Source organism: Gavialis gangeticus, unplaced genomic scaffold (assembly GCF_001723915.1).
Source record: "Gavialis gangeticus isolate Ggan-Ray unplaced genomic scaffold, GavGan_comp1, whole genome shotgun sequence".
NCBI lineage: Eukaryota > Metazoa > Chordata > Crocodylia > Gavialidae > Gavialis > Gavialis gangeticus.
Window position 1 is genome coordinate 55,000,705 of NW_017729029.1, and position 14,964 is coordinate 55,015,668.

Below are 14,964 nucleotides of genomic sequence, written 5' to 3' on the forward strand. Positions count from 1 at the left end.
CTCCAACCTTCTCCTTGACACTTCACAGTTGGGGGGTGCATCCTCCACACTGTCCTTGCCATCTGGAGTGCAGCTTGCCCTTCCCATGACCGTTTACAGATCCCAGCTCAAGCTGCGTCTCTTCCTCTAGCTGAGAACTGGTGGCCCTGGTTTCCCTGTCCTTGGGTTTTTTTTGTGATGGCCATTGCCCCCTCACCTTCTGCCCTGCTATATATTTAGGTCCTGCTTATGCAGTGACTTGTAACTTGCCTAATTTACATGGAGTTGCCTATTAGCAATGGGCTGCAGTCCTATTGGGGAATGTCGCAACACGGAAGTGCCTTTTGTTGGCAAAGCTGACCAATCTTGAATGAATATGACTCTTTTATAATGAAACCTTGCAATTAATGTAAGTGAAAGGTTTAATGAAGAACCCTGGTGTAATGTAATGCTGGGATCAAGACACTTTTGAGTTAAGATCCTGGATCTGACATCGGTGATCTTAGGCCGAGTTACACTTCTACATTGTTACACAATAGAGTGCAAGTGTGCCAGACAATAAGTTGTAACTTCCAAATCTGTTCTCCTTTGCAGGATAAATTTGGAGGGAAACAAAGTTCCAGCACCCACGAAGGGCTTTGGAGCATAAACAACCAGAACTATCTCCTGCCAGATCTTCTGCAGCAAAGCCAGATTTCTGACTCCTCAGCAAACCAGCAAAAGGTTACACAGAATAGTCAGGGAGCCCAGAACAAATCTGTGAATAATAAGGTACATCTTCCAGCTTCAAGACTCACTGCAATAGCCCTCGCTTCTCCTTAGGCAAAGGGACCCAGAGTTCGATTCATTTCCCTGGAGCCACTCTTTCTGGAGAGTCTGGTTACCTCTGACCCCTCTCTTCTCTGAGGCAATGTCTATGCTGCTTCCTCATTGAGCCCGGGACTAATGCCAAGAAAGGTCCCCACCCACTCAGCCCGGCATTGTGCTTGGCCGGCCTCAGCAATTGGGAGCATAGACGACTTGGAGAGGTCCTGAGCACAAGGCCGGGGCCGGGGACTGAGTACTGTGCTGGGGGAACATGCCCAGGTGTTTGCAAAGTTCTCACCACCGCGTGCACATGCAGAGCAGGAGAGACTGGGCAAGGCTTGTTTCTTGGCAGCAGTCCCAGGCTCTACAGGGAGGCCATAAAGCCATGGCTGAAGGAACTTGAGAATCTGTTCCTCCATCCATTCCTCCCATCTCTCTGTCCCCCTCGTTCTTCATCTCCTTCCTGTCACTCCTCTTCTGCACAAGCAAAAAATGGTTTGGCAATTACTGTTCTTTTCCCCACTTCCCACGGTGAAATGCGCTCAGACCTGCGCTAGTGGCTGCCTTACTGACTCATCCTCCCTGTGCTCTGTAACACTAAACACTATGCAAATAGGGCACGGACCGAAAAAACGTGCATCAGCAACATCAATGGAAAATTGCTAGCAGAACCAGCCCAAGGGTGGCTTGAAAGGGGGAGAGAGAGAGAGAGCATGTTAGTGGGTGCAAGGAATACTCCGTCCTGGGAGAGATCCTCTGAAAAGGGCATTGGCCACCACAGCAGTATCCTCCTTGGAAAGTTTGAGTAATGCCTTGCTCCAAATCAGGGAGCAGTGAGGGATTGACTGGTGAGGTGCCTCTTCCCCTTAGTCTTCCCCTTGGGGCCAATTATTTCATTGCAGCAATGTGCCTGGTGAGGAGCCTTGTCCCAACTTTCTCCTTAGGCTTCCTATGCAGGAATTGAATTTGTAGTATAGAACTTGGCTGCGGAATTGGTGTCTGCATCTAATGATATAGTATCCATATACTGGCATCGATGCATAATGTCTGCTTCCCTAATATCAAGCTGGCCTTGTTTTTCGTTGCAGGCACCGAGCACTGAAAGCACCCCCTCAAAAAGCAGTACATCATCTACGGCATCATTTACTTCATTCATAGACCCTCGTCTTCTACAAATCTCCCCTCCCACCAGTCCTGTGGGATCAATGTGTAGTTCTCGTGAGTGTGTTTCCTTTTTTTGTTAATTGTCATGGCTAGTTGGTTGCAAAGAAAAGAAGGAGGCTTCTTTTTTGGCAGTTAAGACCTTAATTTTCTAGTTACTTAAAGAAACCATGTTGACGGTGCTGGATTTCAGTGAACTGTTCTGCCCACATTCCTGATGGAGTATGTCCCACTCCGTTGTTGCATTATTAAAACACTTATTTATGCATACTTCAGAAACTGTGTAGACATATGGTTCTTGCTAATGCTATCTTAAGTTTTGTGGAAAGTGTTGAAATACGATGATCCTTGGAGTAGCTTTTAACTTGCTACAAGCAATTCATATGTGAGGTGTTTATAAAATCATAAAAAATGAGGACTGGAAAGGACCTCAGGAGGTCACATCTAGTCCAACCCCCTGCTCAAAGCAGGACCAGCCCCAGCCCCAGCTACATCATCCCAGCCAAGGCTTTGTCTAGCCAGGTCTTGAAAACCTCCAAGGATGCAGATTCCCCCACCTCTCTGGGTAGCCTGTTTCAATGCTTCACCACCCTCCTAGTGAGAAAGTTTTTCCTAATATCTAACCTAAACTTCCCTTGCTGCATTTTGAGACCACTGCTCCTTGTTCTGTCATCTGCCACCACTGCAAACAGTGTTCTGGGTGGCTTACATTTTTCATGACTCCCTATGTCTTTTCTCCCAGCATCTAGTGCAAAACCAGAACCTGTTAGGAGAGAAAATGCAAGGAAAGGTTCTGTTGTCAACGTCAACCCAACCAATATCCGTCCACAGAGTGACAGTCCAGAAATTCGCAAATACAAGAAGAAATTTAACTCGGAGATTCTTTGTGCTGCTTTGTGGGGTAAGCTTAGATGTAGACAGATATATGTACAGATAAAAAACAGATAGGGAGCATATTTTTGACAGTACCTGCTAAGTTAAGATTCTACATTGGTTTATTGCATTGTTTGTTCCAAAGTGATTCATTGACTACATGCCTACACACCATTCAGCTGAAGCCACCCTGGAGGTGGAAGGTGAAAGCCAGATGAATTACTGTTGAGTTCCCTGCAGCAGGGTGGGAGGACACATTGGCTAGGGTGCAGAACTAATATCTTACTCATAGAAAGAGCCAAGGGATCATAATTCCCTCCCATAGGATCAAGATTTTCAAGGTCTTGTCAGAGAAATTCCCACAGGGAGTTGCATGATACTTAGTTTATCTTCCTTAGTAGAATGAAGTGCAGAGGTTTGCCAAGTGATTCCTCAAGTGGCAGTAATGCCAAATGTAAAACCTTTGCAGTTCGTGCCCTGCCCTCACATCTACTACCTGCTCCATGGAGTCTTTCTGTGGGCATGTTATCAGCTAGAGACTCACGCAGATCAATATTCTTGTCTTTCTTTGATCCTGTGAAAACATCAGTCCTGCTTTCACTGACTCCCCAAGAGGGATCCCTTGTAGGATCGCCCTTTTACAAAGGGAACCTCTGGCCATATCTTCAGTTGATGCCAGTCTAATTCCAGTGGAGTTGTGCAGTTTAACCAGTAAGGACCTTGTCCTCATTTCTCAGTGCCCAGATGCTCAGATTATTTTAATCATCCATCTAACAAGAAAAGCATGAGGTCCAAGGAGTTGACACAGTATTTTCCCTCCAGTCGAGCTTGAGCTTGAAATTAAAAATAAAATTTATGAATAAAATGGGAGAAACATTATCCAAAGGAAATGCAAATTTCCAGTTTACAGCTTCACGGATTCTGCTTCATGTGTGTTTAAAGAAAGCCAAGATTTTAAATTAAGAACAGAACTGTGTAGCAAGGTCTGTAATTATGTGTGCGCTCAGGCTGAAGGGCTGAAGTGTGCCAGGTCCTCGGCAGAGTGCTGCCAATACAAATGTTTGCATCTTGCAGTGTGATACCTTATGCTGTTTCATTATTTCCAGTAGAACCTACCGATTAGGAAATGTACTAATCGTGCCAGCCAAACAGATTTCTTGTTCCGGATAAATCAGTTTATGTCAGCAGTTCGCTGGAGCCTTAACTTCTGTGGGAGCAATTAGTTTTTGGATGAATTAATTCCTTTAATTTGGTATTCAGAACTATCTTTAAAAACACAGAATACTTTACTCTTGAAAAACCCACTTCCTAGCATCTGTTACCCTTTTTCTATTGTGTTCTGTACATCTCATGGAATTTGAGGGTGAAGTTTTGGGGCTGGTTTGTACATCCAAAGGGACAATGAAATCATCCTCCATAATACCAAGAGGGTTAGTAGAAGTTGTATGATGGTCACAATCGGTGTTGGAAGTGCTCATCCACAAAACATTTTCCTTGCATTTTAAGTATAGGTTGACTTCATCAGAAGTACTTATGCTTAAATTACAGGGGTATTATGCTAGGGAGAGGCCTGAGTGCATCCTTAGAGGATCAGATTTTTTAAGTCACTTAGATCAGGAGGTTGACTGAATAGTGATGGAGAAAATATGAGTTGAGTTAAGAAACAGAAGACTGAAGGGAATCGATCACAGAAAAGCAATTCAAGTTGAAATGGGCTGTGATTCAGCGGATGATTTATGGTTGTTTTTCATCTATTAACAGGAGTAAACTTACTAGTGGGCACGGAGAATGGGTTGTGGCTGCTGGACAGAAGTGGTCAGGGACGAGTTTACTCACTGATTTCAAGGAGACGATTCCAGCAAATGGATGTTCTGGAAGGACTCAATGTGCTAATTACCATCTCAGGTTTGTTCGCTGTCTAAAAGTGGCTGTTCCACTGTGGGGTGGGAAGAAATTACAAAGAATTAGGTTGTAAAGTAGGTTATACGCTTGATTCCTGTAGGACACCATAAGGGAGCTGTTCACAGGAAAGTACATTTGTATTGTCGTCACTTGCTAAGACATCCTCATTTCCGATTCAGAGGAGATTCAGGACATTTTACTACCTGTTTAATATGTCAAATGGTCTGTGGGGATATACAAAGCGGCTGAATCCAGACAAGCAGGGGCGCGCGATTTGTGGTGCCACAAACTGCATGCAGTGATTGGTAAAATATGCGCTGTGCTACAAATTTCTAGTGCAGTGGCAAAATTTGCTCCTGGGATTCCCTGGTACCAAAACAAAGTCACTGGAAAAAAAAAGCAGCACAAACCATGCAAAATAAGTGTGTGTTAAACAGAGGCCTGACCCTCCAGAGCGATGCTCTGGCTGCCAGCCAGGCCTCTGTGCTGTCTGAGTTGTTCTCCTGCTGTTCCAGCACACTACCAGGCCACCAATTTATACTGCTGAGGCCAGCACAGATGCTGGCCCCAACCTCCAGCTCTCCCTGGCTGAATAGCTGGGAAAAGCTGGGCAAGGGCAGTTTGCCCACAGTGGGACAATTTGTCCCTCAACAAAGCGCACATGCAGGGGCGTACACTCAGGCACAAAGTAGCGGCCACAACTACTATTTGTGCCGCTGCCAGCTCATGCCCTTGCTTGTCTGGATGTGGCCTGTGTCTTGGGCCCTTAAAACTTATTGGCTACAATCATCCCATTGTGTCTAAGTAAGCCTGAGTTTATTTGTTATATAATATTACTGTACAGCCAACAAGCTACAAAATCAAGCCATTGATTAGTATCAGTGTTGTGTTACTTAACCAAGACAATGTCTGCATCCCCTGTGTATATAAGACTGCAAGAATTGCTGAGGTCTATGACTTCCATTGACCTTAGGGGGAGTTAAGCATGGTCAGTGCTTTGCAGGATCAGAACGTTGCATGGATAGGGACAAACTAGCTTCTTTTAATATGCTGACTGGACACAGCACATGTAGCACAGGTGAAAACTATAGTTCCCTGATGGCCTATTTCCAAATTTCCATGTGATGCGACATCTGGAGCCTTTTTGCAGAGTCTAGATTGCTATATACCTTATATGCCTCTGACGTCCAAAGGTAAAGAGTGATGAAATAAATACCTCCACCAGGAAAAGGGAATAGATGTTATCAGAAGAGGCTGTAAAGCAATCAAAGCTAAAGAAACGTATCTATTCAGAATGGCTTTTTAAGGAAATGTCTGTAATTCTCCCTTTGCCCTGGGAGAGCCTTTTTAGGTGCAAAGGAAAAAAAATTCTATGGTGAAGGAAAGACTGTTGCATGAAAACTTGGGAAAGAGGCAAAAAATATAAGTGTAGATATGGAGAGGGCTGGCATGTCATTGGTGTATCAGTCTCCATGTAAGATGTCAACACAAAACAGAGGTGCAGATCTTCTTGAACTGCAAGTGGAAGTATTCGCCTACTTTTGATTGATTACCTTCTGCACTGATAGTCTCTCTTCTCGCATGGCCCAGCTTGTAACAGTAAAAGCTCCCTGCACTGGATCATATAAGCTCCAGCGAATGAATACTGCAGGTTTGCACTACACAGAATTAAAATAGTATATCTCACCTTCTCTCCTGTAAATGTCAGGTAAAAAGAATAAGTTGCGGGTTTATTACTTATCATGGTTAAGAAACAAGATTTTGCACAATGATCCAGAAGTGGAGAAGCGACAAGGCTGGGTGTCCGTGGGAGACTTGGAAGGCTGCGTACACTACAAAGTCGGTAAGCTTCATTTGGTTCTTCCTAAATCTCTCTACACAGCTCCTCTCAAACACTCCCCTCCTTCCCACCCTTTTTTTTTTTACCTGTTTTTAAAAATTACGCATGGGCTTTAATGGATCTGAGCTTTCTTCAAATGCCCCTGCTGCGTATCAGACTCTTCATTCCTTTTAATTCTACATTGTTCCTGCCTTTGTAGCCTTTACTACAACAACCTGGTGTTATTAGCTGGAAAGCCTGGCTAAACTGAATGGTAGCTGTGTGTGGTTGCTCAGGCAATGATTTCAGTGCTCTGTGATCGGCTGGCATCCAATCTGTACTGACATTTTTCACCTCCCTGATACCAATCTCCTTTATTAGCCCTGAATACCTGCTGGTAAATCAGATACAGCATCTATGGGATGTCTGCAGATAACTGATTGTGTTGGGTGTTCTCCAGTTCACCCTTGTGTTGTATATTATACAAGAACCAAATATACATTTTTAAAGTTACACTACACTTAAGTGACTATAAAATACAGTTATTGCCAGAGAAGCTGAAAAATCTTTATTCAGCCTCTGGCTCAAACATCTCTTAAAGATGAACACCAGTAGGGTGTGATGTTATTATAATGTTAGCACCCTGATGGGCACTAGAGTAGAATATAAAATAGATTTGATTATAGTTAAAGGAGCTGTATTAAAATGGAACCTCCCCAAGCAGTGTAGCAAAATGATGTCTGTGGGGTTGTGAAGGATGGGATAATGGCAGAGGCCTTATACTCTTATTTCTTTTGCTTTTACAGCACAATACTTTAAAATTGCCATAGTCAATGACTAAACTGGAGAGAAAAAGTGAAATGATATATGGGAACCTGTAGTTATTTTCATAGTAGTCTTGCTGAAACTCCATTTATCTTGGCTCTAGCTACTTGTTTTTAGGTTTTACTTAAAAAAAAATAAAGGGTTCCTAGATTTAAATGCACATTGGTTTGTAACTGCTGGGCGGATGAGTGAGAGTTATACAATCCCTTAACTCAGCTGAACAAACATTGGAGCAGAAGGCTCTCTCTGAGCCACAGAAACCGTCACTCCCTTGGAGTACCCCCTGCAAGCTCTGGACAAAAAGCCCATTAGAATAGTTGCACCTTGCAACTTTCAATTGGCCAGTTTGGTTACACCTGCTGGGGCTGTGGAGATGCCCTTGGAGTTTGCAGAGCACTCCCCCTATATAATTGCCTACTCCACTTGCCTCTAAAGCAAGCTTGGCTGCTTATAAAATTGGCTGCAAGCTGTTTGGGGAGAGCAGCCGCTATTATTTTCCTGTTGGCAAATCCTTGCATGTTCTGACCTTTGCCCTTATGGCTGTTTTTTTCCGTAGAGAGGAATAAAATGATGTTTTTACTTCTCTCTTCCTAGACTGGAGGGTCTCATCACTACCCCAGGCTTGTCCAGCCCCATCCACTTACCAAACTGCCTCTAGGCACCAGTGTAAAATGTAGAGGGGCTGAATGGCCTGGGCTCAGCCCTCCCTCTTCTCTCAGGGCTGAGCTGTCACTCACTTGTGTAACACCTGCATCCTTTTAAGGAGCCTGGCTCTAATTTTCAATGCAAATACTTCCTGTGCAATGCGAAGACGGAGAATATGTAAGGATGTAAAGCCCCGTTCTGTTTCCAAGGCAAATGCTGAGAATTAACATGAAGCACACAGGAAGGGCTCAGTTTTCTGTGCAGAGTTCTGCATTTGCTGGCAAGGATCCCAGTGAGGTTAATCAACTTGGAGAATTGTTCTCTTTGTAAGTGGCCCGTGATCTCAAAACACTGGGAATCCACTACTGCTCCAGTGCATGGAGAGGTAACCTCCACATGGACGCTGAGATGAGCATAAAGCCTAAAAAGTAGCCTCTGTCACTGTTCTTGTAACTGTACATGGGAGGTGAGGGATAGCATACCCAGCAAAGCTAATGTGCGTTTTAATATTTTTTTTTGGAACAAATCCTTCCTAAAAGCAATTATTGCAGAAAGGATTTACCCAGTCATTTCTCTCTGATCCCTTCTGCAGCCAAATGCTAGTGCTGATTCCTGTCTCAGTAGATAGAAATAGAAGTGGAGTCAGTTTATTTAGGTGGCCAAGACCCTCATGATTGGATTTTCATTATGTTTGTACAGCAAAGTGGGCCTAGGACCTCCAATGCCAATAGAAGACCAGCCAAGTAAGAAACGTGACCAAGGATGTGCAGAACTGGTGGTGGGATAAGTTTTGCCATCCTCAGCTGGTGCCATAGGGATGTGATAGAGGGTATAACCTCTCTGAGCCTTTAGTATGGATGTAATATGTTTGCTTCATTCATAGGGGTGTGTAACAGGACCAGACCCACGGGGTGGCTATGACCTTGGTGACTGCATGGCTCCTCAGAGCACCCTCCTTCTTCCTCCCACCTACCATGCCTTGATGGTATTATTTTATTGTAGAAAGGAGGCTGTTCCAGGGTCCCAGAGTAAGCCCTAGCCTGCTTTGGTCTTCTTGTACCCAGCTGGCCCCCAATCCTATCCTTTAAGCCCTAAGTGAGAGCCCTCTTGATCCCGTCTATGCCCTTAAGGACTATCTGTGACCTCCTTCCTCCCCTACAGCCCCACCGTGCTTTGCAGATTGGTACTTCAAGCTGTCCACTGGCCCCTTGGCCCTTGCAAGGCCCTCTCTTTTCTCTGGGTCTGGCCCTTATCCATGCTATGGCTTTGGCTCCAGCCTTCTGTTCTCTGGGCTCCTGGCCCCCGCATGGTGGCTGTAGCCCTATCCCAGCCCTCGGCCTTCTGGGTTCCTGACCCCAGGCCAGGCTGTTTTTGGTACCCCAGTCTTCTGACCCCAGGCCAGACTTCTGTCACTGGCCTGGCATCTCCTAGCCTCAGCCTGCACCAACCCACAGCCCTCTGGGTCCTTGACCCCAGGCTAAGTGCCCACCAGGCACCCCTCCATGATCTCCATACCTCCCCTGTAGCCACAGCCCTGTCCTCTGGTTCTTAATAAGAACATGAATGCAACATAAACATAAGCAAGCTGCCTTGCAAGCTAAAAGTCTTTCCCACCCCTGCTCAGTGTCCCCACAAGCCATACCTCCCGTGGAGCCCTCTCATCCTAGCTCTCTTGGGTGGCTTGAGCACCTGCCGGGCTGTCTCCTACAGCCCTCCTCTCTCAGAAGCTCCTCTCCCTGCTACCTGCCTGGGCTCATGTGCCGGTCTTACGTGCCTCCAAAGTCCCAACCCTTCCTGCCTTCCGCTGGGGTTTTCCTTTTGACCTGATGACCAGCCTGCCTTTCCTTGCTGTGGCTTAGCTCAGCTGCTCATAGCTTCCATTTCTGGATTGCCTAGATGTCTGCCTCTTAGCTGCTTGCCATGGAGCAGCGAGTTACAGGACAGTCTCCCCAGGTGCTAGCTTCTACCCTGGGCTGCCTGCTTTCTGGCAGCTAGTTCTAGCAGCTAGCCTGCTTCCTAGCCACCCAGCTGCCAGCCCCCACACAGCAAGCTTGATTTGCTGCTCTCTTCTTTAAAGTAACAAGAGCTTTTGGCTCCCTGTTACAGGGTGGTGTGAGGACTAATCCATTTGTAAAGTTATTTGATACCAACAGAGCCAAGGGGTATACAAGGGCCAGTCCTCTGCCCACTGAAGGCTTCCATAATGGGAAAGCTCCAGTAAATGAACATGAGCTCAGACTGTAGGTATAACTTATTGCAATAGCCTAACCCTGGGTTTATGCTCTTCCAGTCTGGGAATAGAAAATGACCATGTGACCTATATATCCAGTCTGAAGAGCTTTCTTACTGTTATCAAATGCCATTAACACACTACTTAAAAGCAGGATACAGACCTGTCTGTGCCTCTGTATACCCACCTGTGAAAAGTTTGAATGCTGGAAAGCAGTTCAGGCTGAAGATGAGTCACGGCTTCATTAAAATAATAATAGTTTTGCATTGCCTCCTTCCTATGGAGGCAGCCACTATACTGCTTTATCTGCTAAGTGACTGCCTGAGCCCCATCCTATATGTGCTCCTGAGTCTGAGTAATGTTACTTGTGTGTAAATGTGTTTATGGGATCAGGACCCTGTATCAAATGTTTTTTAAGGCACTGATTTGTCTTTATTGTATGCAAAGTACTTAGCAGCCATTTGGGTGCTACGTAGTAAAAATAGTAAGCAGCAGCTGTAGTATCAAAAGGTTTTGAACTGTAAGCTCGCAGTCAAAGAAATATTCATTGTAAGTAATGTTACTTACGTTGAATATCAAAAGCCACATTCTTATGCTTTAATTAACTGAACATGACCTTCCACAAATCATCTCTGTGAAATTTTAGTGTGTGTATAAAATCATCAAATCTGAGCCGCAGGTATTTTCAATGAGTCTGTCTCTCTGAAAGCAAAATAATTCTTCCTTTTATATTATAGTGAAATATGAGAGAATCAAATTTCTTGTTGTTGCTTTGAAAAACTCCGTCGAAGTCTATGCTTGGGCTCCAAAGCCGTATCACAAATTTATGGCTTTCAAGGTGAGTAGACTGTCATCTCGGTTTGAACATGCCATTAGCACTTCCTGTCCATTTCAGCTTGTGTTGCTTTGTGTAACATTTATTTTTAATTAAGGAGTGAGCGGATACACTTTTTAAAATTTAGATCATTTAGACAACTGCAAATGTCAGTTGTCTCATAAATACTTCAGATATGGTTTTACAAGAAGTGACCAGTTTTTGTAATATCTTATTTGAAAATATGTTTGGATACCAAAGTAAAATTATCCGCCGCTCATCCTCCAGTTAGGGAAATGAGTGAAAAGGGTGGAAATTTCAAAAGTTCTTACAATGGGCCTCATTTTGTTTGAAAAACAAGGGAGTTTAGGGGCCCTTAATGATGATGGGCCACAATTCCCTATGAAAGTCAGTGGGAGTTGGACACGTAATTCCTTGAGCCTCGTTTTTAGGAATTTGAGCCTGCATCCAAATTTAGTACACATGAAAAGAGGTCATAATCATAAAATCATAATTATAAAAAGAACCTAAAACCAATCACTCGGGTGTTAATCTTGTCAACGCTTTAGGAATACATACTTGATTTTTCTCTTTCAGTCCTTCACTTCACTTCATTACAAACCACTGTCAGTTGACCTGACAGTTGAAAATGGACAAAGGTTAAAAGTGATCTATGGCTCATTAGTTGGATTTCACGCCATTGATGTGGACTCAGGATTTGTGTACGACCTGTACTTGCCGACACACGTAAGATACTTGTCATCTGAAATAATCAAGTCATTTCCATCTTTCTCGCATGGATGTAAATTAATAGTGACCAGCTGAATATTTTGGACCTTATTTTGGATCTTCTGAAAAAACAGGGTCTGGGCTAGGAACACAGTGTTATTGTTCCAGCACTTTAAGGTCTCCAAGGTTGTTTTATGATCTATTTCCTATGCCTGATCCCTGTTTTTCCTGAGGCTTTCTGTAGGTTTATGACTGAGCTAAAGAACATCTAAGCCAAGCATTGGGAATGGAGTACCTAGAGCTGCTAAGTTAATTAGGTATTTTTTTAGCCTCTTCATAAGTTTTTTTAGTATTGATGCCAAGCTATAATTAAACTATAATTACATTAACTTGAAAATTGGCTCTGATCAGGAAGGACATCATAGCAGTTTGTAGAAGCAAGCCAGTTTGATCTTTGGATGACTACCACCTGTGTATTGTGTTGCTGTACCAAGTTACAGCATCCATAATGTTAGCAGGAGGAGCTCTGTGTAGTCGGTTTCCAAGTGTGGGTAAAGTTTACTTCAGACTTAAACCTCAATTCTTAATTCTCTTAGCAGATATACGTATAGCTTCCCCCATGAGTAGAGCCAATGTCTCATTTTTAAGTGATTCCAGATCAGAGCTTCACTTTTAAAATGGGGTTTGCCCCTCTGATGCTGCACCTGAGATGGAAGTCCCAGTTAAATAAACTTACTGGTTTCCTTAGTGCCCAGAGCAACCTCTAAAAACTTAGATAATCCAACAGGGAAATAATTCCTTCAAAAGAGCAAGAGGCCTGATGCTATCTAGTCAGTGCTATTATTCTGTTTGTAACCTTCTTCTAGCCTGCTGCTGCCTACTTGTATGGAAATGGTCTCAGCCAGGAACAGTGCATTCAGAAACGCATAGAAATGTGGGCAGGTAGCAGCCAAATGTTCCAGTCCTGCTATGGTACCTCTACGCTACCCACGCAGCCTCACTGAGATTAGGGGGATGTTGTAGGTACTTGGTTTGGATTACATTGCAGGATCAAAGCCCAGCTACAATATGAACGAAGCAAATCCTGTGAGCTTTGGAAAAATCCGGATCTAGATATGAACTCTGCAGCATGTGCCCTGAACTAGTGTTATTTGTAAGCATCCTGCAGCCTCATTTTCTGGCTAAATGAACTCCTAACATTATGGTATCCTACTCTGGGCAGTACTACTTTAAGAGCATCCCAACTCCACACAGTCTCCCCCATCTCACCCAGCAAACAGGCCACCCATCCAACTTTGTCAAAAATAATGTTTCCAGTCACCAGGTACTTTTCTTGATACTTAATCAGTATATGGAATTCCTTGCTATATTGTGGGGGGACTTCATTCATATATTAGAAGTAGTTTATTTAATCTAACAGCTAATAGGTGTATTAGTTATGGCACCATTCAAAGTTCACACCAGTTCATTAATCTGCCCAGGATTGTCTGCACACAGGGATCTTTATCTTGGCTAAGCCTGGCAAATAATTCAGTGTCAAAGAGATCATTAACATAATTACCACCCAAGAGAAAAGGCAAGGGAAAGGGCGAGTCATTTTAATGGATTTAGTTTTGCCACAGACTCCTGATATAATTGTGTACATCTCAAAAGATTTCCCAGGTGAACACCCTGAATATGGGGCACCCTTCCGAGAACTGCAACTCCATTGGTGCGTTCTCCTCCACCGTAACACAGCATTTACTAAAAATACATTTTCCCGTAAGAATCTTGGATCTGAACTAAATGTGCTGCTACAGTGGTCTGTATCTGTTTGGGTAATTTGTTATTTTAGGGAACATCTGATAGACTAGATAATTATCTCCAAAAGGCTTCAACAGGCTGAATTGAGATACACTCGCTACCTGCTCTTTTCTCCCCTTTTCCACCTCTCTCTCTCTCTCTCTCTCCCCCCATCTCTTCTCTGCTGCAATTGCTCATGCAAATACCAAGGCAACGCATTAAAATTGCTTTCCGGCTCTGGATACCTGTTTTAGTGTTACGGATAGTGGCTGCAGAGACACGGACTCAAGTGGTTGGCCTGAGTGTATTCAGCTTGGCAAGTACAGCTTCTATACTTCTTGACTGTTCCTTGTACCCTGACTGCATGTATAAATGTTGGGAAAGACCGATCTGTGTGTTTGCTGACTTGTGAAAGTGACAGTCAAGTTCTACTTATCTTGTCCTGTGAAAGTGCTGATTCCAGGGGTACTGTAACGTTTAAGTCAATAAGGAGAAAGTTCTGGTTTCTGATAGTGCTTTAGAAAAGGAATTAGAAATACTTATTGTCTGGGGCCTTTTTTTGCTGTTGTCTTGTCTTCAAAATACTTTCCATATAATCCCAACTTGATAGCTGTATGCTTATTATAAAGCCCTTTTCACTTGGGAACTGAGTTGGTTTTTGTGAGTGTTTCTGGAGCACTCCCAGCTGCCTGCATACCTTACATGAGGTGCATCTTCCTTGGTGCACGTGCACCAAATAGGATTTAAGCAGGCACTTAGTGCTTTTAATGATTCTTGTATGTAAAGAAAGGAGAGAGTGTGCAGAAATGCTTGCATTCAGAAAGCTCAGGTGGCTCTTTCAAACTACCATAAATATTGTTACATGAAAAGGTTTTAATGAGCCATTGTTTCAGCTCATGAGTTCTGGTAAGGTAATCTCGGAGAAAATGCAAGTACTGGGTTCCTAAAACAAGGAGTTTGAATGTGTTATCCCCCCAGCTACATTCTGTCACCAGGTCACCATTTCCCTTTCCTCCCCTCCCCACCCCACCTGTCTCTCACCCATTGTCTCTCGCCCCTCTGACCCTCACTGTCACGCATTTGCACTTTCACTGACCTGCATCCTTGCACACTGGCTTCTATCCCATCCAGGAGAGCACAGAACAACTGCAGACGCTCCCTCTGCCTGAAGAAGAGTGTTCGTACCCAACAGTTTATTTACAAAGAAGAATTTTTCCAACTATTTTAGTTGGTCTAATAAGAGATATCAGATTTACCAAAAGAACCTTGTCTGCCTATATCCTTAGACCAACATGGCTACAACCAACTCCCCTTACCCTCCTGCTTTTACGTACAATCAATTTTGAATTCAAGTACTGCTTACGTGCCTTCTGCTGCTTCATATAATACCAGCCTTTC

The 14,964-nt window shown here is 43.9% G+C and overlaps 1 protein-coding gene across 3 annotated transcripts in view; it reads left to right on the forward strand.

Annotated features, from left to right (window-relative positions):
* The window catches only part of NRK (Nik related kinase), a 151,919-nt gene that overhangs the window by 117,787 nt on the left and 19,168 nt on the right, over positions 1–14,964 (forward strand). For 2 of the 3 annotated variants that reach the window (XM_019521629.1, XM_019521627.1), the window contains 7 exons: positions 574–750; positions 1,875–2,004; positions 2,690–2,848; positions 4,582–4,725; positions 6,431–6,565; positions 10,979–11,079; positions 11,653–11,802. In XM_019521629.1, the coding sequence (XP_019377174.1) occupies positions 574–750; positions 1,875–2,004; positions 2,690–2,848; positions 4,582–4,725; positions 6,431–6,565; positions 10,979–11,079; positions 11,653–11,802 (996 nt within the window). The remainder of the gene's footprint in view (positions 1–573; positions 751–1,874; positions 2,005–2,689; positions 2,849–4,581; positions 4,726–6,430; positions 6,566–10,978; positions 11,080–11,652; positions 11,803–14,964) is intronic. The other variant, XM_019521628.1, reaches the window with a different exon arrangement.